This window comes from Procambarus clarkii, chromosome 76, assembly GCF_040958095.1.
Source record: "Procambarus clarkii isolate CNS0578487 chromosome 76, FALCON_Pclarkii_2.0, whole genome shotgun sequence".
NCBI lineage: Eukaryota > Metazoa > Arthropoda > Malacostraca > Decapoda > Cambaridae > Procambarus > Procambarus clarkii.
The window spans coordinates 16,882,569-16,907,614 of NC_091225.1; the positions used below are offsets into that span (position 1 = coordinate 16,882,569).

The 25,046-nt window shown below is 36.7% G+C and overlaps 1 protein-coding gene across 1 annotated transcript; it reads right to left on the reverse strand.

Moving 5' to 3' along the window:
• Positions 1 to 1,568: 1,568 nt before the first annotated feature.
• LOC123771502 (core histone macro-H2A.1) lies at positions 1,569 to 24,780 on the reverse strand. Its single transcript, XM_045764088.2, has 9 exons — positions 24,494 to 24,780; positions 22,375 to 22,481; positions 20,890 to 21,051; positions 20,576 to 20,699; positions 18,148 to 18,260; positions 17,739 to 17,919; positions 16,544 to 16,718; positions 13,287 to 13,451; positions 1,569 to 11,534 (listed from the first exon to the last, which is right to left on the reverse strand). The coding sequence occupies exons 1-8, from the start codon at positions 24,672 to 24,674 to the stop codon at positions 13,289 to 13,291; spliced, it is 1,206 nt and encodes a 401-aa protein (XP_045620044.1). The 5' UTR covers positions 24,675 to 24,780; the 3' UTR covers positions 1,569 to 11,534; positions 13,287 to 13,288.
• Between the last annotated feature and the right edge of the window lie 266 nt (positions 24,781 to 25,046).

Here is a 25,046-nt window from a genome sequence, read left to right on the forward strand (position 1 = left end):
CCAAGCCATTACGACTATATAGTACTGGGAAGGGGTCAGGTTAAGGATTTGGGATGGGACGGGGGGAAGGAATAGTGCCCAACCACTTTGACGGTCGGGGATTGAGCCTGTTTAAGACAGTCAGCTGAAGTCCTATAATCTTTACGGGCTATTCATGCCCGTGCCACCTCTTGGGTGGCTTAATCTTCATCAATCAATCAATCCTATAACCAGGGAGGATTGTACGCTTTGCAAAGCGTGTTAGTGGCTTTGCATGAATGTAAAAATACCAGTCTTAAGTAATCTCACCAATCCATTGTATCTTCTTGCGAATAAAAATTATTACTGTATATTATTATTATTATTATTATTATTATTATTATTATTATTATTATTATAGTGCCATTATTATTTGGAAGCGAATGAAATCAGATTCACCTTCTGATAGACAATGTCTATCAAAAAGTGCAAGAATGTAAGAACTCTTTTACATTCTCTTGTACTATTTGCATTTACAAAATCTTGTTCCTAAATGCTAATTCCGAGCTGAAACTCTTCCTTGATAGATGTAATAGAACCAATGAGCACCATACCAGAAATAAATCTGATATCCATAAAGGCAGACTAAATCTGTCTAAGCACTCCATGCAAATAAGAGGACCCAGTCATTGGAACTCGCTCCCTAATTAATCAAACAATTATCAAACCTACAGTATACCTTGCCAATCAAAAGTAAAACCTAATACCCTAAAACTTAAATAAAAAAACTAAAACGTACCTAATAATATCCTCATAGTTCCCCCCCCCCCATCTAGCGCTTCAAATTCCTCACTGCCAAATTTGAGTACTAAAAGTCATGAAATTTCATAAGTATAATCCATATTCTCAAATTATATTGTAGCTATTATGTTGAACTCAAAATCTGCTACAATGTACTATATTACAGTATTACATTTCTCAGCTTAAGGATCTGCCCAAAATGCTAATGCATGTATTAGTGGCTTTGCAAGACTAATGCTCAAATATCAATATTATGTACGCTCACAACCAAATATACCTTCGTTGCAACTTGTATATAAATAAATGAAACAATGCATAAAATATTGCACGTCTTCAGAAAGACTGAGATAAAATCGTTACTGTGAGTGCATCATAGGTATTGTATTTCTTTCTTTTCTGTTATATTAATTATTAATGTTTATTAACTTAGATCTTTTTTCAACAATTTTCTTTGGGTGCTGGGATGGAGAAAGGGAAAGAAACAGGCAGAGGCCAAGGCACTACTGGGAAGGGGAAACAGGAGGGTGGAGGGAAGGGGAGAAAAGGTGGGGGAAGGAGAGAGAGGGTGAGGGAAGGAGAGATGGTGGGGGAAGGGGAAAAGAGGGTGAGGGAAGGAGGAGAGATGGTGGGGGAAGGAGAGAGATGGTGGGGAAAGGGGAAAAGATGGTGGGGAAAGGAGGAGAGATGGTGGGGGAAGGGGAGAGATGGTGGGGGAAGGGCAGAAATGGTGGGTTTAGGGGAAAGATGAGAGATGGTGGGGGAAGAAAAAGGGCCAGGGGTGTGCCACAAGTGGATAGAAAAACCACACATGACTTCTTTGTTTATTACATGAATCTTAAAAATTTCATTATAGAATATATTTCCTGAACTTTCAAGTTAATACATAATATACACAATTTTTCTGTAACTACAATAACTAACAAAGAAATAAAATAAACAATTCTATCAAAATGTTCTGAACAACAAATTCAAACAAATGTACTAGACTATCATGAATGGAATTTCAACAAAAATATTTAATACTCATAATGACATGAGCATCAAGAATACTTTATTCTAAAATCAATCTCTAATATCCTAAAGTTTCAAACAGCATAAGGAATATTTACATACAGCACTGAGTACATAATACAGCCACTGCAGTGTGCTCTATATGAAGGTACACACAACTCTCACCTCTAGTAATGAAGTAGTCAAAACTCACCATTCTCATACTTAAATTATCTTGCTTTGGTGAAACAAATTCTTATATGATTGTGCTCAAATCTGTAAAATAACTCAACACACATACAAAATTTAGCCTTTACAAGACTCACTGCAGTTTCTTTTAAAATTCAAGTACACTTCGGCACAGACGAAATTCCATTAAATAATTTGTAGTAAAATTGGTGCAAATACCAGTAGTTTCAAACATTTGTTTGTATCACTCATTCAATATCTTTTGCTGCTTTTCTACTTTTTTTTTTCAAAATACAGTACATACACATGCAGGAGATCTGTTACAATGCCAAGTCACCAGCACTTTTTTTTTTTATATACTGTATTTTCATCTAATTGTGACTCCTTCATTTATGATGCGCTACTGTATTACCATATACAGTATTGTACTGATAGATATTTTTTTTAATAATAAACAGCAATTCAAATCACTTCTAATTAAATTTACAAGTCAATATCTTTACTGAGAAACATAACAAAATTCAAATTTATTAATGGCATATAAGTCCTGATGATTTCATCGTCTCATAATATCTCGGGAAAGTCATTTCCACGATCTCGTTCTCACAATACACTTCCATAAGCCTTCTGTAGACTGCATGTGATCACAATTACTAATGCTCACTTAACTGCTAATAAGTCACTGTAAGCCTTCTTGCTCTTCACCTCCCATGCTCATCACCCATAGTTACATTCCCACTACTCTACTCATTAACACAACTTGAGAAAACTACATATACAAAATGATAAAAATATAAATATTATGATGTCAAAGTGTAACCACAAAGTAATTAATATCATAAGCATATACAGTACCGTACAGTACTGTTCAGAAGATTAGTCACAGAATTGTACTGGCAAAACTGCCAAATATTTAATGTACTAAAGATTACAACTAATTGTGCTAATTTCAGAGCCAGAGAAGGCAAGAAAAATCAACCATTTTACATTTTTTTTAATTAAAGACAAAATACTGTACATTTGTATGTATATGGCAGAAAGTGTGTTGAGTGTATATGTGTAATTACATAAGAACTACGCTCATAGTATCCCATCTTCCGTATAATTTTTGTTATATGACATTTCAAAACGACACCTTTGTTTTTATATCCTGATTCTATGGATTTTTTGTTCTCAAAATTATTGGTTTAAAAAAATTCCTGTCATGGTTTTCTGTGATCACATCACCAATTTCCTTGTCTAGTAACTTTGGTATGTTTAATTCCTTCACCCTCTCAACAGCTTGTTTGTTTTATGTCATATGCTTTATGAGATAGGAACACTAAAACAACTGCTGAATATTCTAGCTTGTAGCTCACACATGTGAACAATTTCTCCACCAATGCATTAAAAAGTGATTGTGAAAAAGGCAAGCTTGTACTGATAACCAAAGTAATTATCAGAAGAATGCACTATGCCAGCAATTGTGTCCCCTCATTCTAGTTTAACCACTTGCTAAAAGTAAGTAATTATCAAAAGGAGGCACCAAACTGGTTAGGTTATGTAGCACCATCAAATGTGCGGAATAATCAGAGGGCGCTAAATATCACCAGGAATGCCAATACGAGAACAGAAACGCACAAGGCAAATGATATCAAAAGTATCCGATTCACCAAGAATTCTATCGAGGGACAAGTGACCGTGAGGGACGGTCAGAAAACAAGACACGCGCTCGTCCTGGAAGTCAGGACGGTCAACAAGGATATGCACGACCGTAAGAGGGACAATGCAATTTGGACAATAAGGAGCAGGGAGGCGCTCCATTAAGTGACCATGAGTTAAGCGTGTATGGCAAATACGCAACCTCGCCAGAGCTGTTTCCCATCACCGGTTATGGTGGTAGGAGGAAGGCCATGAGGACTCACTACTCTTTAAGAGTACACAGTTTGTTAGCAGTAACAGAAGACCAGCAATCCTGCCAACGGGTAAACATGGAGGAATGAATAACTGGGTAAAAGTCGGAATAAGGAATACCTTTATGGGAGATGGGACAAGAGCAGACAGCTTCCCGAGCAGCAGCGTTCGCACGCTCATTTAGAGAGACACCAATTTGGCTGGGAACTTAGCAAAACTCAAACTGACTTTAAGTTTACTGAAAATAAGAAACAGCCAATGTTGAATCTCGACAACCACTGGATAGACAGGATTAAAGGACCCGAGAACCATGAGGGCACTACGAGTAAACAACAACCACAAAGGAAGATTGACAACGAGAAAGCAGGAGACGAAGAGCATAGAGAATAGCATAAAGTTCTGCTGTGAAGATGCTAGTCTCCAGAGGTAGGTGACACATATAAGTGCGGTCAGAAAACAACAACAGAGTAGCCTACACCGTCCGCAGACTTAGACCCACCGGTGAAGACGGAAACGGAGCAGGAGTGCGAAGAAGTGCTCAAGGAAAAGGCGTTTCAGAACCGTAGGAGGGGTAAACGCTTTAGTGATGCGGGTCAAGGGTGTACAAAACTTCATAAAGAGGACTCTCCACGGAGGCAAGGAAGGAACAATATGAGGAGAAATATTAGAAATATGGATTGAGAGAGAATCCTGTAAGCGAGATAACCAGACAGAAAGAGGGAGGTGGTAAAGAGGAACAGGAACCGCAGGAGGGGGTAAAAGTTAAAGCACAACAGAGGCGAGAGAAAGGATGTTGCAAGGACCGTGCAAGATAGCGAAAACAGTAGTGATCACGGCAGTCCTGGAGAGATAGGAAGCCAGTGTCGACGTACAAACTGAGGGCAGAAGTCGAACGAAACCACTTGCTAAAAGCCTGTCCTTATCCTTTGTCAATGCTAAAGAATCATTCATGTCATGAACATGTCTTTTAGTCTCTTTCTCTGGTGATGCAAATTACAGGTCTTCTATATTATATTCATAGTTCAGTCTATGTAATTACCTAGTTTTAGTTACAAGAACAGAGCTATGTTCATAGTGTTTGTTTTGTATGACTAAAAATAATTATAAGTACCAAACCAATATGGCTATACAGTACTGTACTGTATAATGCCCAACCAATTGGAGAGGATGGTACAACAACCGTCTCGCTTCTTGGAGGTCTGTGTTCAATCCCAGATCATCCAAGTGATTGGGCACCATTCCTTTCCTCCATCTTATCCTATATCCATACTCTCATATCCAAGTGCTATGTAGTCATAATGGCACAATGCTCTCTCCTGATAATTACCTTACTTTACCTTATACTGTACTGTATAACACTGTCAATACGAAAGCAAAAAGTCAAGCAGATTACTGGAAAAATTTATTCACAGAGGATGGTGTACATGTGAGCCTTCATGTCCATGTTTTTATGAGCATGTGTGTGTTCAAGTGTGGAAGTACACATGTTCACTACCATGTACTATGTCTTAAACATTAAAATCATAGAGATAACCCATTTACAAATGGCATGTCTCTGCAAAATTAATAATCATAAGTGACCAGGGCCAATTGATGGAAACTAAATCAAATGACAAATTCATGAGGGAAAGGCTTGGGAACCTCTAATCAACTTAAATATTCACATTAAATCAATGGCAATGACCTTCTTCACAAACTATTACATTATTTAATAAGAAAACCTAATTTATTTTATTTAATGTAGTGAATTCCAAAATCATTCCAGTTCACTTTTGAATCATAAGGAGCCAACTTGAAAATATTAATTATTCTTATTACATAAAATAAATGTGCTGTATTAATAAACAATGCCGACTAACTTTTCCATAAAACAGAAGATTCCACTGTTTTTTCCTAGTAGCAGAGATTGCAGATCTTCACTTTTTTCCATAACTGGTTCTTCCCAAATATATATTGTTTCAGAGTCTCTTGTACCCATTCCGTTAAAGCACTAATTATCTTCTCATCTTTTTCATTTTCAAGAAGAATCAAAGACAACGGTGATGAGACTTGTCGTTCATTAACGTGTGCTATCACTATATTGACCTGAGAGTATAATCATCTGTGAAATGTGGTTCGATACAGTTCTTCATCAGTGGTCTTTAAGTCAAGATAATACATCTAACCACTCGGTAAAATGGAGCCTCACTCTAGTATACTTATGTGGCTGACGACTAGGCCACCTTGCCATCACAATGCACAATCACAAGCCATATCACAAATTCTTGATGAATACCACATACAGTATATAAACAAATGTGAAGAATGATATATTATTAATTACATAAAATATTAATAATACATATTATCAACATGAAACAACAAAATACAGTTTGTATTTAACTACTACTATATCTGCAAGGCAAACTGTCAGGGATGCAATTTAATTCCTTTATATTATTCTAAAACAATAATGCAAAATTAGAACCTCTTATTTATACAAGTTCAATTACGAAAACTCTCGCCACTTGTAATGAATGGATAAGAGCCTCGAAACTACCTTCACACCACCCATACCATGACTTTTATCAACACTTTGAGGGACAACGTTGATAATGGCCTTGTTGTTAGGCAGTCGACTCATTACAAAACAACCAAAATCTCCTCATTAGCAAACAGCAGCTGACTGACAGACTAATATGTGCAATGCCTTTAATATGGCAAGGAAAAACCTTTTTTAAAAAGTTAGAAACAAAATAACAACAGGCACTATATGAGCTGTATGTGATCATGTTTATGGGATACCTGCACAAAAATGAAACCGACATCATACCATATATTTTAATGTTGATCAGATTGCAGCAAATAATTTTGGTGTGCATCATTATCCTTGGAGACCCCACCAGTTCTCTCCAATAAAATGAGTGGTCACGAGGCACTAACAGATTGCCGATGATCTTTATGGGCATTATTGCATGTAATGCGTAATTCACACAGATTACCTGTAATACAGCATTTTAAACATACAAAAATATATAGAGGAGCATTTTCCTTTCATGTGTATATATAGTTATAGAGAGAGAGAACATCACAATTACCAAGACAACTTATGTGTGTGTCATGTGCAGTGTATGATTGGCACACTGCACATTCATGTCCAATGGGATCTTGGACTTAATCTCTATTAAAATAATTAATATGTCATGTTTGGTTCTCAAATTTGTGAACTCTTCCCAGACAGCTAGACTGATTAGGACAAAATCTGCAACAGAGAATTCTTATATCTAAAAGATAGTTTCTCGGAAGGCTGAACATCAGTTTCCTCGTTCAAAAGACATTTTTTCAGGGCTTAAAGCATTTTTAACTCCCAAATAACATGCCTTATTTGACCCCACATCACAAAACAGATACCCAAGGTATTGTCTCATGCACGTTACAATTCCTCAAGACTATAAATAAGTGTTCACAAACAAAATTTTGTTTGCCAAGTCTCTTCAGTTACTTGTTTAGTGAATATCATAAAAGAAACAAAAAGTTTACAATGCCTAAAATACTGCCTAATAACATTAAAGATAAAAATAATTTTGGAGAAACAAGGAAGGGAATAGCAGCATGGTAATAACACATTAATACTAATTGTACAAAACATTTTAGTACTTTTAAGGAGGATCATCCTATCAAGACTAATGTATAGCAGCATTTCTCCACCGGGGATCCACGGAACCACAAGGTAATTACGGTTCTGCAAGATATAGTGATAAATATGCTAAATCTAATCATAGGCAAATGTATTTTTGAGTTATTTCCCATAACATATTTGCATATAACCAGTATCAAGAGTAAAGACAAATTGTCTCCTTTCAGTTGACAAAGAAATCCATGTGTGTTTAACTAAGGTATGACCCAGAATTTTTTCAAGGGCAAAAAGGGTGAGAAATGCTGCTCTATAACATAGCAGAAGTATGTCACATCCAATCACATAACAATGGTGTTACTCTCAAAACCTGCCTTTAATTATTTCTAATTTAGCAATAAATTTTTTTTATTTTCTTTAATAAGTAACTTACACAATCCTGCAAGCGATGCAACAGCATTTTCTTACATTTCTTTACATATTTGTGTTTCTAGTTCTAACTGCTATAAGTCATTTAGTGGAGGTGGTGGTTTAGTAGTGGCAATTAGTCAGTGGCAGGAAATGGTTTTACTTCACTGATGTGAAGTGCATGCTCAGAGCTCGTGCATGCCAGCTGAACATTATATTGATTTATTTAATACACACACACACACACACACACACACACACACACACACACACACACACACACACACACACACACACACACACACACACACACACACACACGAGAGTTGTTACATTCTTGTACAGCCACTGGCACACACAGCGTTTCGGGCAAGTCCTTAACATGTTCTTCTCCCGGGTGAAATAAGAGACTAATATAAAAACATTAGTAATCACTGAGCCACACTGCCGAATAACAAAAATAAAATCAGCTTTATGACCTCATTAACTGCTGTAGATTGAAAAAATACAATCAAGAATAATGTCCAAAAATGAATTTAAGTTCACTGTACGTGTAAGTGTTGTCAGGTTCAAGTCAATACATTAAGGCTTCTCAAAATACTGTAAGTAAAACAAATATTGCTATGGGTTATAGGGGTCAATTTCTATAGCTGCCATACTTTCCACCTTCTTGAGGTTATCTCGAGATGATTTCGGGGTTTTTTTTTTTAGTGTCCCCGCGGCCCAGCCCTCGACCAGGCCTCCACCCCCAGGAAGCAGCCCGTGACAGCTGACTAACACCCAGGTACCTATTTTACTGCTAGGTAACAGGGGCATAGGGTGAAAGAAACTATGCCCATTGTTTCTCGCCGGCGCCCGGGATCGAACCCGGGACCACAGGATCACAAGTACAGTGTGCTGTCCGCTCGGCCGACCGGCTCTCTTACACTAAACTATTTTAAATTTTAAATCAATCTGACGAGTTCTCAAAATATACAACAGAACCTTGTCGGGGAAAAACAAAACAAAAACATGACAAAACAAAGAGGTATCCCTTCAGGGTACACTTAAAGATATTGTATTCTGGCATACAGAATTATACACAATTTAATTTAGTCGTACAAATTCTTATTACATCAAATTCTAGTGGACAAAATTTGACAAAACCAGTTCTGTTTCTGTAATGCATAAATAATAAGAGGCAGTTTGACTGCTGAATGATAAACTTTAAAGAACAAGTGAATAACAATAAAGAGTAAGCACAGATTCTTCGTAAAATGGTCGGTCTTCTTGCTTTGAAATGTGAAAATATTATCAATCATAAACTTTTAGTAATAGAACTTCTGCTATTAAATATAAATACTACAATTAATTAACAAATTAATAAACTATATATCACTGTGAATAAAGCACCACAATTGCCAATAATAGAGAAAAACAAAGAAAAGGTGGCAACTTTACACTACTTCTCAAACAATCATAAAATTTAAACTATGTTTTTGGAGAAGTGTACATGCCAATATAAATGATACAAGTACAGTAGTAACTTCTTCACTCACCACAAACTGTGGCCACCAAACATCCCACCCCCTCTTTTGAATTATTAACATATTATCTAACAGTACAGGCAATAATCCATGCTACCAATCAGTTGAATCAGTGCAATTTCCAGACTTCCTTACCTATTACAAAAAAAAAAAAAAAAAAAAAAATTACTGTATATCAAAATTGATATTTTATTTCTCTGGGTCCCCAGAGAAACCAAGGATTTCTCATGAACCAGGTGTAAATTAACAAATTTTAATCGATTAAAAAATGTAAACGATATAAATTTCGTAACAACAAATGTTCAAACATTGGTAACACATTGTGCTTTCAGCAATAATGTGTTCACTGTCGCTCCCTAATATGAAGGTAAAAATTTAAAAAATATTAAGACAGTGGGAGCATGCAACCCCATAAGATTTAAATTAATATAATGAGCCTAATGCAACTATATACAGTAATTGCATAGGTAAGAAAGTCTGGATTTTAGAGATTTTTTATGATAAATATTTATACAAATATATTTATTATAAACAACAAATGCCAATGCCACTCTTAACATAATACACAGTTCCTACTACACCTCTGCTCTGCCACATGGCGCTAACTCTAAATACTCTGCCAGCATATTCTACCATAGTAATTCACCAACATCCATAAAACGTTTTACACTGCATCTCACATCATATGATAAACTCTAAACGCAGAGACACACACATATACATACACACACACTCATAATATACACACACACACACGTAAGTGTAAGTATCCACAGAGAAAAAAATTAAATGAAAATATCAAACGTATTCGTGTTTCAACACATTATCAGAGAATACAGAGATGACATGAGCTTGGAATTATATAACCCCCCTACACCTGAGTAGATTAAGAGCCGTAAACATAATGTTGGATAATGGAAGGGACATGTGGATACTTATGTACCGTATAATCACATCACGTGTTTTTTTACGATCATTACATGCATGTATGTGTGCATATGAGGGTGTGTGTGTGTGTACCCGCCTATTTGTGCCTGCAGAATCGAGCATTGGCTCTTGGATCCCACTTTTCTAACCTTCGGTTGTTTAAAGCAATGACTCCTGTCCTACTTCTCTATCATACCTAGATTTAAAGCTATGAATAGTGTTTACTTCCACAATGAGCTTCTTTAGTTCATTCCATTTCCCCACTACTCTCACGCTAAAAGAAAATTTTCTAACACCTCTATGACTCATCTGTGTTTCCAGCTTCCACCCATGTCCCCCCTTAATCTGTTGGCATTTCATGTGAACATTTTGTCTATTTGCACTCTGTCAATTCCCCTAAGTATTTTATATGCTGCTACCATATCTCCCCGCCCCCTCCGTTTTTCTAACGTCGTCAGGTTCGGTGACATACGTACGTACACGTGTACGTGCATGCGTGTGTGTGTAATTAATATATACAAGTGCCACATTATTCATCATGTGTTAATTTCTTTGTGATTTACACACACATATACTCTATATATATTATATATAATATATATAATTTATTATATATGTATTTTATATATAATTATTATATATGTATAATATACATAATATATTATATAATATTTAGAATATATAAATATATATAATACATAATACATATACTTTACATATTATATATTATATATAATCATTTTATATAATCATCTCAGTTGACATTTGTATTCATATTAAAAATATCCTGTATTACATGCTGTATTTCTGTTTTCTTAAACATTAGTTAAAGCAAATGTTGCGTAACGGGGTTTAACGATAGAAGACAGGCAGGGCACTTTTTAACTACTCTTGTTACAAAAACAAAATATCACTGGTAAAAAATCATGATTATGAAAGAACTGGCAAAACTGTGCACGAAATGGCCGACATAAATCCGCCATTACGAGCTCTCCTTTAAACTTGGATGTTTTTCAAAATGGTTCAGTAATTAACATTTGGTGAACTCGGCTAGGAGAATAGTGCCGTCAAACACAGACGGTCCGTTTATTAACACTTATTATTATTATGCCAAGGCTATTTTGAGCTGTCTATTAAGTCCTGGAGATTTTGTCATCAGGAGAGTCATCTTGTACTGTAACTGTTTAAGACTTTACAAAATCCACACACATTGACATACACTTGCACATCTGAGGAAAAAAGTTCAGTATTAGATATATATATATATATATATATATATATATATATATATATATATATATAATATTATATATATATATATATATAATATATATATATATATTATATATATATATATATATATATATATATACATATATACATATATATATATATATATATATATATATATATATATATATATATATATATATATATATATATATATATATATATTAATAGCTTGATAAATTAAAAGCTAGGTAGATTGATTGGCCGACTGTAGAAATAGATGGTTGGAAATTCTCAAAGATTCAGTAAAGAATATTTGAAAGCTTGATTGAGAAGCTTGCATCTGACAAGATCCAGCTCACTGAAGCATGAAATCACCTATCAATCCTATGACATTTCAAAGCTACATTAAGCAATATCTTAATCTTTACATAGACTTTGTCTAGGATAAAAACCCACATTAATGTATTTGTGAATTTTAGGTAAAGATTTACGCTAGTGTTTTGCACTCTCCCGAGTCCTTTGTCAAGGTCTGAGTATGTGGCGAGGACAAGACTTGCATCTCAACGACTAATGTGCATTAGTCGTTAAGATGCAAGTCTCGTCCTAACCACACTTTACACAAAATTCACAAATACATAAGTGTGTATTTTTATTCTATGTTGTTATGTCTGTGAGAAGACATTACCATTACTTACAGACAATATGTATTGTACCATTTACCAACTTTAAATTTAATTTTCAGAGTATCTTAAATGACCCATTATATTTCAAGTAAAACAGCCCTCATTTTCAACTTTAGCAAGCCAGTCACTCTCTGCACTTGCTGGTCTCTTGGAATGCATTATGAGTGGAATGCAGCAAGACAATGATGGAAATCAAAACAAATTTTAAGTGCACGAGTCGAGCAGATATTAACAACACAGGTAGTGAAAAAGGCTGCCTTATAATGAATAATCAGCAGTGTTTTAACATTCAGTAGATTAATAATTTATTATTGCAAAAAATTGGAAAAATCAAAAAGTTTTAGCCAGCTGCAAAATTCAAAGTCATTTTCCATTCAAATTCAGGCTTGAAAAAAGCTCTAGATACAAGATCAATATCTCTGGGATGTAACTCGATGCATCAAAACAGGTAGACACGGGTTCTTTATTGAGGGTATCCATACCCATTGGTGATATAAGAACCAAATACTTGGGATATAGTAACCAAATACTTGAGATATAGGAATCAAATACTGGGGGTTTAGAACTAACTACTAGGGGGGGGGGGGGTACAGACACCAAATACTGGGAGTATGGAGCTTGATTTCTGAACAATTAAACAAAAATGTTGTTGTTTGATTAGTATTTACTATCAACATTATCAATACATATTGAGGCTGCAAGGTTGCTAGCCAATCAGATCATTCAACACTAATGTCTTCCCACTCCCCAGGATTGCTAATAAATAAATTACACTATTTGATGTCATACTGTAATAATCTAATAGGACTATTATATCTAACAGGACCGGTGATGACAATGATAATTTTGAGAGAATAGCAAAGGGGATATAGGCAAATATTGGGTAATTCACTAGGGGTCTATAATTGTAAAAAGGTCAAGAACCCTCGATTTAACGCATGAAAACATTAAACATTTAATGCACTAAACAGTAAACCCATTATTATGAATCTGGTGAATACATTTGAATATTGTAGCAAATTATATCAAGTTAAAGAATGCAACACAATCTTTAACAAGCCTTACCTTTAAGAATCCAACTTTGCTAGTTCTGCTGTGTAAGCCCCAATGCTTTCCATGTCATAGAGGACGAAGTAAATCTGTTTCAGTGACGAGGACATGACATTAACAAAGTAGTTACAAATGGACTTGATGATAGTTTGTGCTGCTTGTTGTTTGGGAAACCCAGCCCTGAAAAGAACAAAAGCATTCATTTGTATTAGTTTTACTTGTGCAGTATACATATATACCAGTATAAAATACAGTGGCACCTCGATTAACGAGCGGCTCTATCTATGAGCATTTCGAGTAATGAGCGAGCCACTCGCAGAACAATTGTCTCTACTAACGAGGTTTTCCTCGATTAACGAGCGTTTCCGCTGGTTCTTGGACACCTTTTACGACAGTTTTGTTGTTGTTTTGCAAGACAAGTTTTCCACATGACGAGCTCGATGCCGGAAGGGATTAAACTCGTTAATGGAGGTGCCACTGTATATTACATAGTGTATGTATATGTATTTACATGTATGCATGTATGATGTGTGTTGCAAATAATCATTCTATAAGCACAACATTTTTTGGGCACAGTTGAGATCATAATTGCAATAATTATAGAATGACCAATGGCCAGTACATTATAGCGCCTATTTATATCCACCCAAACTCACTATTGTTTCTATCCTATGCTTCAAACAATTCAGTCATCTCACAACTATTATGTTACCTGGTAATCTCTTCCAGAAATCAACAACCCTGTTTCCAAACTAGTATTTACTAAGGTCTTTTCTAAATATAAACTTGTCCAATTTATATACATTGTTTCTTGTTCTATTTTGTGTTCATATATTTAACCCTTGTGTTGCTAAGGGCTATTTGGCCATTGTCACCCACAGGCGCATAAAAAAAATCTAAACGTGTTAATTTGTGGTCCATGATCACGAAAAAAATAATAATAAAATCGTAAGTGGCATATTTTGCCCGCTATAGGGTGGGGAAGTCTGGCAAAAAAGAGGGGCTGACTCGGCGTGCATCCGAGGCGGTCTGCTCAGCCCCAGCTGTCAGGCAGTAGTGGCCACAGAGAAATAATTACCTAATTATTTCAATGTCTCTTGATTGATTTTTCTTCTTTTTTGCTGTAATATTATTCAATAGTGTGTAGTGTGATATATTTATATAATAAAATGTGTGAATCATCGCTGTACTCAAAATTATAGTGAGCACATTATTGATTCAATTATTGTGTTCATAAAACAATAAACAAATACTTTGTCGGTTATTACACTATATACACAGGTTATATATAAGTATCTGCATGTTTTGCTTACCATAACGAACCACTAAGTTGATATTGCAAGTCAAAAAGCAGCGAGGTGTGGCTACCACATCTGCTAGTCAGCCTCTCACCGTCGCTCCCTCAGTGACTCCTCACTCGCCCACATCCTCCTCCCACCATACTGTTCTTGCTTTTATTCACTATATACAGACATTATATATATATATAAGTATCTACATGTTCTGTTCACCATAACTGTTCATCTAAGCTGGTATAGTGCCCAAAGAGCACAGTGGCCACCCCTACCCAGGGGTGATATCATGCATATATATCATGCAGATGTCGCCACCTCTCTCACCAAAATGGCTTCTCCCCACACTCCATTTGCTGTTATTACACTATATATACACGTTATATATAAGTATCTACATTTGTGTTCACCATAACAAACCACTAAGTTGGTATGCTGAGTGGCAGTGGCAGCCCGCCACTGGCTGTCACTCCCTCCCTCCCTCACCTCACCTGACTCGCCACTCTGCTCCCACCATACTGTTTTTGCTTTTATTTACTATATACAGACGTTATATATAAGTATCTGCATGTTTTGTTCACCATAGCGAACAACTAAGCTGGTATAGTGAGTCCAGACAGTAAAAGGTGGTCACACACAGAGTCAGCAGACAACGCTACCTCCCTCCCCACCAAGATTACTCCTCCCACTAGTGCTAATTATCACAACAATCCTGCCATTATCAGAATCCTGGTCATTCTTATCACAGTCAGGGGTCTTCTGTAATACTATCATCGCTAAATAATAGCATGTACATATATATATATTATGGCATTTTTAGGCGATGCTGTGGTCACAAGCTGAACAGCAGTGCTGTGAGCTCATGCTACGTGCGCCAGCCTTGGTGGCTCACTCAGTACCGAGGACCTCACAACCGGGAATGTGGCTAACATTTTTTTTTAAATGGCGTCTGTTTACAAGAGCCCTGATGAAGGCTAGGTGAACCCAGTGTATCCGCGGGCCGTTTAAGTCTTGCGTAGTACTCCAACACGTCATATGACATGATGCGCAATTTATAGCAAGTTACTCAACACGTCATGTGACGTGTTGCGTAGTTTAAGGGTTAATACTTTATTAATATCGTTCTTGTTATGCCCATTCATTCACATGTACACTTCAATCATGTAACCCTTAACTCTTCGCCTCTCTAGAGATGTAAATTAAGCTTTTTCAATCTCTCTTCATATGGAAGATTTCTAATTTGTGGGATTAACTTGGCCATTCTTTGCTGAAAGTGTTCAAGTAAATTTGTGCACATTATATAATACGGCTACCAGAACTGAACTGCATAGTCTAAATGGAGCCTAATAGGTGCAAGATATAGCTGAAAAAAAATATTAAGTGTTTTATTGCTAACACTTCTAGATATAAATCCCAATATCCTATATGCCTCCTTCTGAACATTTATGCATAGATTTTTTGGTCTTAAATTAATACTAATAATGACCCCCACCGACTGATCATGACCGCCACCGACTAATCTTGACCCCCACCGATTAATCATGACCCCCACCGACTAATCTTGACCCTCACCAACTTATTATGGCCCCCCCACCGACTAATCATGAACCTCACCAACTAATCTTGACCCCCACCGATTAATCATGACCCCCACCAACTAATCATGACCCCCACCTACTAATCATGACCCCCCACCTACTAATCATGACCCCCACCTACTAATCATGACCCCCCACCTACTAATCATGACCCCCCACCTACTAATCATGACCCCCCACCTACTAATCATGACCCCCCACCTACTAATCATAACCCCCACCTACTAATACTCAAAGCATCTTCTGGATAACTCATAGAAGAAAACAAAAAACATGTGACAACTATAAGGGATTCCCATCAAAATTATCTAACAAGCAATGATGACAAGAAAGCAATTTGAATTGAATGACTTAACAGAGTTTTATAACAAGAGTAACATACTTTCCACTTCCAATGGAAGGAAGAGCCAAGGACTTGAGGTTCCGAGTATCAGCAAGAACGAGACAGTTCTTGACACAGCGCTCCAACTTGTCAAAAGCATCTGTCTCATAAGCAGTTGGCCCGTTAACATGGATCACCCACCGAGCAGGAAGTTTGCACCCACTGCAAACAGCCACTATGGAGAAAGTGGTACACTGAATTGCATTTCACAACAAATTTATGCACCAATAACTGCATAATGCATCACCATGGGAATCAAAACCCTATAATAGTGAAAAATTGTGTGAACACTTTCTCACAAATTTTCTCAATTGTGAGGATTTGCATTACATGGAAACTAGCATAGGGAAGAGGAAGAGAGAGAACCTCTGCCCTTCTTCCATTACAAAGCTCAAGTTCATAAAATTTTGTTTAACATATTTGGAAGTGATTGCAAATGACTTTTTTTATTCTTTTTAAATAATTAATTGGGCACATGGTATTAAAGGATATTTTCATCATTTTGCTTCATAAAAATATTAGTTCTTTTAACTGGACGAGATGAGAGCCAAGTTTAAATTTGTCACAATATATTTTTTGTAATGAGATCCAGCTGTAATGTAATGAAATTTTTCTCATTTTAAGATTTTGTGATAACTGGCACTGAGGAACAACTGTATGGCATATATATTACAGAAGAAACACAACTAAAATTGTAATATTGTTTTTGTTGATGCATATCTACAAGGTTTTATCTGGATTTTGTATTTTAATTGCAAATATTTTGCAATGTCAATGATTGATATATTCATAAATTATTAACATTTTCATTCTCAATGCTAACAAGTCAGACAACACGAGAAATGTTCTAAATTGGATTATTTTTGTTACTGTACTTGTGTCCAATATGTTATGAATGCCAGGTAAAGTTACATTGTTGATCCTCAACATGTCTAGGCTCTCTACTGAGACTCGAACTGATGAAATAATTCATAAAATGTTAACACACTACATTTCCACTTGAACACAATTTTCATTATGCTCTTAACCAACACTGATGGGGCAAGGAGATAGTCATCCAGATAAGACTGGAAAGTACTGTGAATAAGAGGGTTAAAACAATTAGAAACAATGCAATACTGAAGTTGGTAACTGCTTAAAGATGAACTAGGAAACTTCAAAAAGAGTCAAACTACAAATACATCAGACCACACACCATCACAAGACGGCAAAGCTCCGTTGCAGTTGGCCAGTTCTCGGACTTCCTGCACCAGTTCCTTGCCTCCAGCTTTACTCAAAGCTAAGCCCACCTCTCCCAGGAAATCCAAGTTAGAGTTAGTGGGATGAACAACAGCATCTGCTGTTACTGTTGATATGTCACACTGTACCACGGTCAACTGTGGATGATGGAGTAATCTTCTAGTATTACAAAACATTTTCAGACAGTAATGACAAAAGAAATACAAAGTATGGCCAACTGCACATGTATTCAAGATTATATTCAATATAGTCAAATAAATAATGCATACACATATCAAAAATATATCCTGGGTGTGATACACTGACAACCACATGAATGATATACTGTGTCAACACCATGTATCATACACCAGCAACAATCGTACCTTCTGTCCAAGGAATAGCTTTTTCTCGGAGAGTACCGTGGATATCGCCGACGTTGGCTGTGCAGTTCCCATATCTTTTCCCTTGGCTCTTAGCTTCAGCGGTGAGGCTGAACCTAATTGGTTTAAAATTAAGAAAGAACTACTGTACATAAAAAATATATCTGTATATATCTGTATTGCATTTGGCTTTATTAGACTAATGCTAAAGGGAAACAGGTTCTTTAAGTGTGTAAATAAATTTGACAATGTACACAAAGCCCAAATATTGAAAGTAAGCACACAAAATACAACTTCATTCAGTGAAAAGGAATTATGCTTCAACTGGAGCAAATTGTGGAAGGTATTTGATTCCTATACAAGGCAAATCTCAGAATAAAAACACTATTATACAATACACTACATTGTATATGCAGTATACAAAAATATAAAATCCCATCCCATCATATTTGACACCAACTCAAACATCTGAAAATAAAGGAAGTGATGAAGCTTTGGTCCATCCTACACCAATATCAAAACAGAATGGAGTGAAATGTCGTCACTTCCCTTATTTTTCAGATGTGTGGATTGGGTATCAACATTCAGCCACACTGACTTACAGTCTGCATCATCATCATACTTACTACAATTGTCACCTGCCTGGAATACACTGGAATAAATGTATATAGTAAAGGACAAAGCTAGAAGGAAGCAAAGTGTACAGAGGGAGTAATATATTGGACAGTAATGAATAAATCCACAACGGCTGTGACGAGGGTTTGAACCTACTGTACGTCCGAGAGGATCCCAGACGCGCCTTAATCGACTGAGCTATAACATGGTAGTAAGAATTGCTTATTTGTTCATTTAATGCATTACGCTATTGTGATTTCTGTGTATTGGACAGTAATATATATCATAATTCACATAAAATGCCGCCACCTGGTGTTATGAAGTGGTAGGGTGCTGCTATGGATAACGGCTGGAGTGTAGTGGTGCTTGTCTATCCAGGATGCTATATAATGTGGACAATACACTGACTGGAGAAAGGAACTATGGGCTCACCATAGCCCGTGCTACTTGGAACTTTGTTCCCGGTAGCGAATCTTTAACAACAACAACACTGAATGAAGACTCCATCAATATAAAGACTTCAATTTGCTTATCTAAATGAATTTTTGGGTTCAGTCCTCGAGTGCATTACATGCCTCTGTAACCTTTTCCACTAGTGCCCACAGGATGGGTAAGGTGTGCATAATAAATGAACTAAAAAAACTAATTTTTATATATCTGTAATCATCTCTCATTATATTATTCAGATGTTTTCTCTGGGTTGATGCTTCCCCGCCCCATGAAAGTGGGAAACAAGGTTATGATAATGAATGGATGGACTAAATACACAATGTTATTGTCTTACTGTACAAGTATTGCTAAAAGTCTTTACCTTTCTCTTAACAACAGTCTATGGCTACTGTTATCAAACTCAAAGAAAAAAGTGAGACAGTACCAATACAATATGTACTGCATAATGAACAAATTTCAAGAAACTTAATTACTAAAAATTATGTCACCCATTTATTAGGTAGTATAAGTTAGACCATTACAGCTATAGAATGTCTCATGAATAGAGCACCACTGAGGCACCCCAGCACTTACCTGCGGCAGCAGCACCTGCTACTTCACAAGACCAGGTCTACACTGCTCATTGCTAATTATACATGTACAGTACTCAACTACAGTATATAATCATAATACAGCATTTCAATATAACTGTTAAGACTATAAATTATTAATTCATTTCATGAACTGTAATCAGTTCATGGCTAAGCACTGTACAATATCATTTACATTTTCAATACAAGTATACCTAAATACTTTATAACTAAATACTGTACGGTATGCAATGGTCCATGTTTTTATTATCCTAAGTTATGCACCCTTATGTTACTTGCTATGCCATAATTGATTTATTTAACCATAAAAAGTAAATATTTCAGAGTGCCTGTTCTCTTTGACCTACAATGATCCCAGTAGCTACTTTTGAATGTGGTTATGATCCACCATATACCAAAAATGGTAATGCCTCTCTAATGTGTCATGCCCAAAGGTCCTTCCCAATACCAGTGGTTCATCTCCTACATGCCCACCCTGTTACTACTACTATGTAGACGAGGAGTCACAATAATGTGGCTGAAATATGTTGACCAAACCACACACTAGAAAGTGAAGAGACGATGACGTTTCGGTCCGTCATAGAACAATCGACTTGAGAATGGTCCAGGACGGACCGAAACGTCGTCGTCCCTTCACTTTCTAGTGTGTGGTCTGGTCAACGCCACTACTACTACTATCCACTGTCACCAGCATTACTGCTACATATAATAATGCACTCCCTGAGCCCTGGGAAAGCCAACTTTCAGTAACTCAGATCAAACTCTTAACTACTAACCAGATGTAACATTAGAGGCAGAATTTGGAGATTTGGTCAGTGCAAGAGAATTTGCCATAGTCGTGGTAGTATTGCTGGTTGCTGTTGCTCCACTAACATTACCATTCATTTTGGTTGTTGACATCTGATGATAAAAAAAATACACAATGTCAATAGGAAACTAGTTTCATAGGAGATCAAGACTAGTTTTGTAAGCAAGACCATCCAACATACTGTACCCGGTGCTGACATACTTCATTTTATGAAGAATTTCCATACACTGATAAATTATTTCAATATAATCCACAGTATCCTCCTTAAAAACGACAAAGTACCTTTTTATGTGTTGGTGGTTTGGTAGCAATAGGCTTTTTGTATGGTACAGTAACAGGTGTGTTGCCTCCTGTGACAAACTTCCCTCCTTTCTTCTTAGCCAAGAGTTCTGGATGAATCTTGGGCAGAACTCCTCCCGAGGCAATGGTGACATTTCGAAGTAGCTGCAACAAGAATGAACAAGCATAGTATGGTTGAACACTAGAAGATGAACATAAATGTCTTTTAAGAATGTAAAGATGAATACTGTATATGGAACAACTGACCTTCACATTTAATAAATCATTTGAGTTGAGCAGAGTACCGGAATCGTGGAGAGTTATATATGTGGTGCTGATCTTTAGAAAGGGGCACAGATCTATGGCACTGACTATCGATCAATTAGCTTAACAAACATCGAGGGAAAACTGATTGAAACAATACCTGAATAAACATTTATTTATTATTTATTTATTTATTTGTTGATACACGTATGGGTCGATCAAGCGCGTGGTTCCTGGTGACACGGGCGACCCCATTTCAGTTAACCTATCGATCGCCCACTTAAGTGACGATCGTGCTTAAATTCTTTGAAAAAAATGCCATTGTTTTTGTGTTTTTTTTCGTTTTTGGACATAATAATTATTATATATCATGCCATGGGTCCCAAGAAAATCAGTGGTAAGGTTCAACCTAAGAACATAGTTGTGACGATGAGAATAGAGGAAAAACAAGAGATCATTCACAGTGAGACAATGTGATGTCTCCCTAAAGACACATGTTGAAATGTAGGGAAAAACAAGTGTCTATAGACAGACTAAGTAAGACAAGCAAGCAGTGAGCCACAACCAGATCCCAGCGCTGTGCCTGCAAAACGTATGAGAGAGTGTAACCTCAGAGAAGTCATCACTGCCTGATGTTACAATGAAAAGGGGACTCCCCTTCCAAACACTAACACCTCTCCTCCTCCTCCCACTCCTCACCGTCTTCCATACGCCAACATGAGTCACCAATAAAGGTAAGCTATAACTTGTACATACTATAGTATAAAATATTTGTGTGTATTACGTATGAAATGTATTTAGAAATTAATATTTTTGAGAGTGTGGAACAAATTAATTCAATTTACATTATTTCTTATGAGAAAATTCATTTTGGGTTGTAAATTCACTTCCGTCTCTGGGAACGGATTAAATTTGATAACCAAGGTACTGTACCACTGTATATAGGATGAGGGGGTTACAGAAAGAAATAAAAATATCACAAGATAAGCTAAGTTTATGGAAAAGACTGGTGGGTAAGGAAGAAACTTAAAATGTACAAATGAAGAAAGCTATAAAAAAAAAAAAAGAGCAACAAATATAAGATAGTGACCAAGAAGACTATCAGTCACTCCCTCACAGGCAGGATAAAAAAAAAAAAGGAAAAGCAAAGAAGTTACAGCAATAGTTTTTGACCAATGTTCACGAGTAATCCCTCGAACATAATAAAGCAAAAGACCTCATTACCTGGTGTAGCTCTTCATCATTGGCAATAGCAAGCAGAATGTGTCTGGGTGTGATGCGTGACTTTTTGTTGTCTCGAGCTGCATTACCTGCCAGCTCAAGGACTTCAGCTGAAATTAATGAGAGATATTATAGACATTAATGTAACAGGAAGATTAATAAATAAGAATTTGGGTAAATTTTCTACACTAATTATTAAAAAATTTAGTCTCTGCCTGATCTACTATACTAGAATGTACAAATGACATCATGGAATTCCTAAAAATCAAAAGTATAACTACTTTACTGTATTCAATGCAAATGTAAAATACATAGTATTTCTAAAGAAACCATAAGACAAGCATTAAGTAATTTACATTAATAAGGTGGCTCATGACTTGCATAAAGAATACATTCCTCGAAAATATACAACCGTTCTTTTCTTTCCCCTTCCTCTCAATAAAACACTTGTCTCAGCACTGTTACTCTGTACACCATAATCCTACCAGTTTACAAACACAAATACAGTAGCTACATTGCTGATAAATTGCACAATGCTTAGCAGGTACCAAGATATATGAATACACTGCGAAAAGTGCATTAATCACAAGACAATTGTGAGGAACCACAAGTCGGTGTGGCATTCGGGGGCGAGAACCAAATCAGTATCTTGTACAAACTTGTGCAAGTGCAAATCCTCACGTTAGTTTAGATTTTTCATTAATTCTTAGACAACAGATTTCATGACTTTTTTGGTTCACCTAAAGTAAATGCACCTCACATTATATGACTTTTCACTACGGAAATTTATGAGAAATGTATTCTGTGTATAAATCCTGTGTATAAATAAACTGCTTGTTAAACGATTTGGCGGGGGTCATATTTTTTGCTAGATCTTTACTAATTATAACTCCCAGACCTTCTTTTGCATTCAAATTTAGCAATTTCACAATTTTCCATTGATATCTGGTAACTAATTTTATAACCTAGGGCACCCCTAGTTCAGTTTAGAGAAATGCATGTGTAGGACCATTCTTCAAACTGCACCCCAAGATGTACATGACAAGACCGAGTAAGTAATTAATAAAGAGACGGTACCAAGCCAAACAAGACCACGTAGGGTAAGTGAATAGCGTTCATCTCCCACTCCCCCCTCCCTATACAATGGCAAAGCAACAGAGCAGAATTATATTAAAAAAATAAATCGATGTACATACAGGTATTATACTGATAGTTATTAAAATAAAGCTCATTTAAAATCTTGAAATGCAGTTGTATTACTGTAGTATTAGTTACTATTTAAGATTTATCTTTTAAAATTCAATCCTGCACACAGTATACTGAACTACGCAATGTAATTAGTTCCCCATTTCTTTTAAATAAGTCCTGGAGCAGTAGCCGGGTGTTAAATATACAGTACATTACTATCTGCATCAAAGAATTTAAACACACATGTGGTGAAGATCAACATTCATCGTAAGTAAGTAATTATCAATAGAAGGCACCAAAAACATTCATCGTAGTTGACAAAATACCACTAAACCATTGCCACATTTGCACTATACCCCATTGATCTGTATCCAATACATTCACAGTCCTTAGGTTAGGCAAGGTTCCTTACGTACACATTTTAACACTTTAATACTTGGTTTAACAAGAAGTTAACTGGTCTAAAGACAAGAATTTTGTTTAATCTTAAAGAGTCCCTTTTCAAGAACTGTTGGATTGTAATGTGTATTTATAGAATTGCCACTTGTAGGAGAAGACGCCTGGCACCAGAACTAGGCACTATCAGCCTTGTCAAGTCTTGTTAACGTTCACTACTAAAGCCACTTGTACAGGTGGCAAGTGCCACTCGTGCTTGTACAGGTGGCAAGTGCCACTCGTGCTTATACAGGTGGCAAGTGCCACTCGTGCTTATACAGGTGGCAAGTGCCACTCGTGCTTATACAGGTGGCAAGTGCCACTCGTGCTTATACAGGTGGCAAGTGCCACCTGTACAAGTGCCACTGGGCACTCTTTAACACTGGCAGCACGCCCCCAACACACACAAACCCGGCCCCCTGCAGCAGCAGCCACACACACACTTGCCACCACCAACTCCCCCCCGTCCCTGAGTGTGTGAGTGAGGAGGAATAAGGACCTGTGAGGTATTCTATGACAGCGGCGGCATAGACGGGCGCCCCGACCCCAATCCTCAGCTTGCGGGTCCCGGGCCCAGCCTTCATGTACCGGTGCAGGCGACCCACAGGGAACAAGACATTGGCTCGCTGCGATTTGCTGATATTCTTCTGCCGCTTCTTGGCTATGCCGCGGGCTGACATTATTCACAACACTCTCTGCAACTCCTCAAAATTCGACAGAATGTAATCGATATTAGCTACTACTATGAGCACCTCCGCTGCTTCTATAAACTCTGGTAGATTCAAGAGATAAATTGAGCTAAATTGTAGGATAGAGGGTCAGATAGGCTTCTATAAGACAAGAGAGCATCAGTACGGTGGATAGGATAGCATTCTTGCGACGCCACCGAGACAATGAACACTCAGTTGTTGAGTCTATAACCAAGCAGACGCCTTCCCTCACCACCTCTAACATGGTGCAACGCGGCAGGTTTGAACCTGAATTGCGTCAGCATGAATTATGTCATCTAAATAAACATAATGACATTTATTTGTATACTAAAAATATGCATT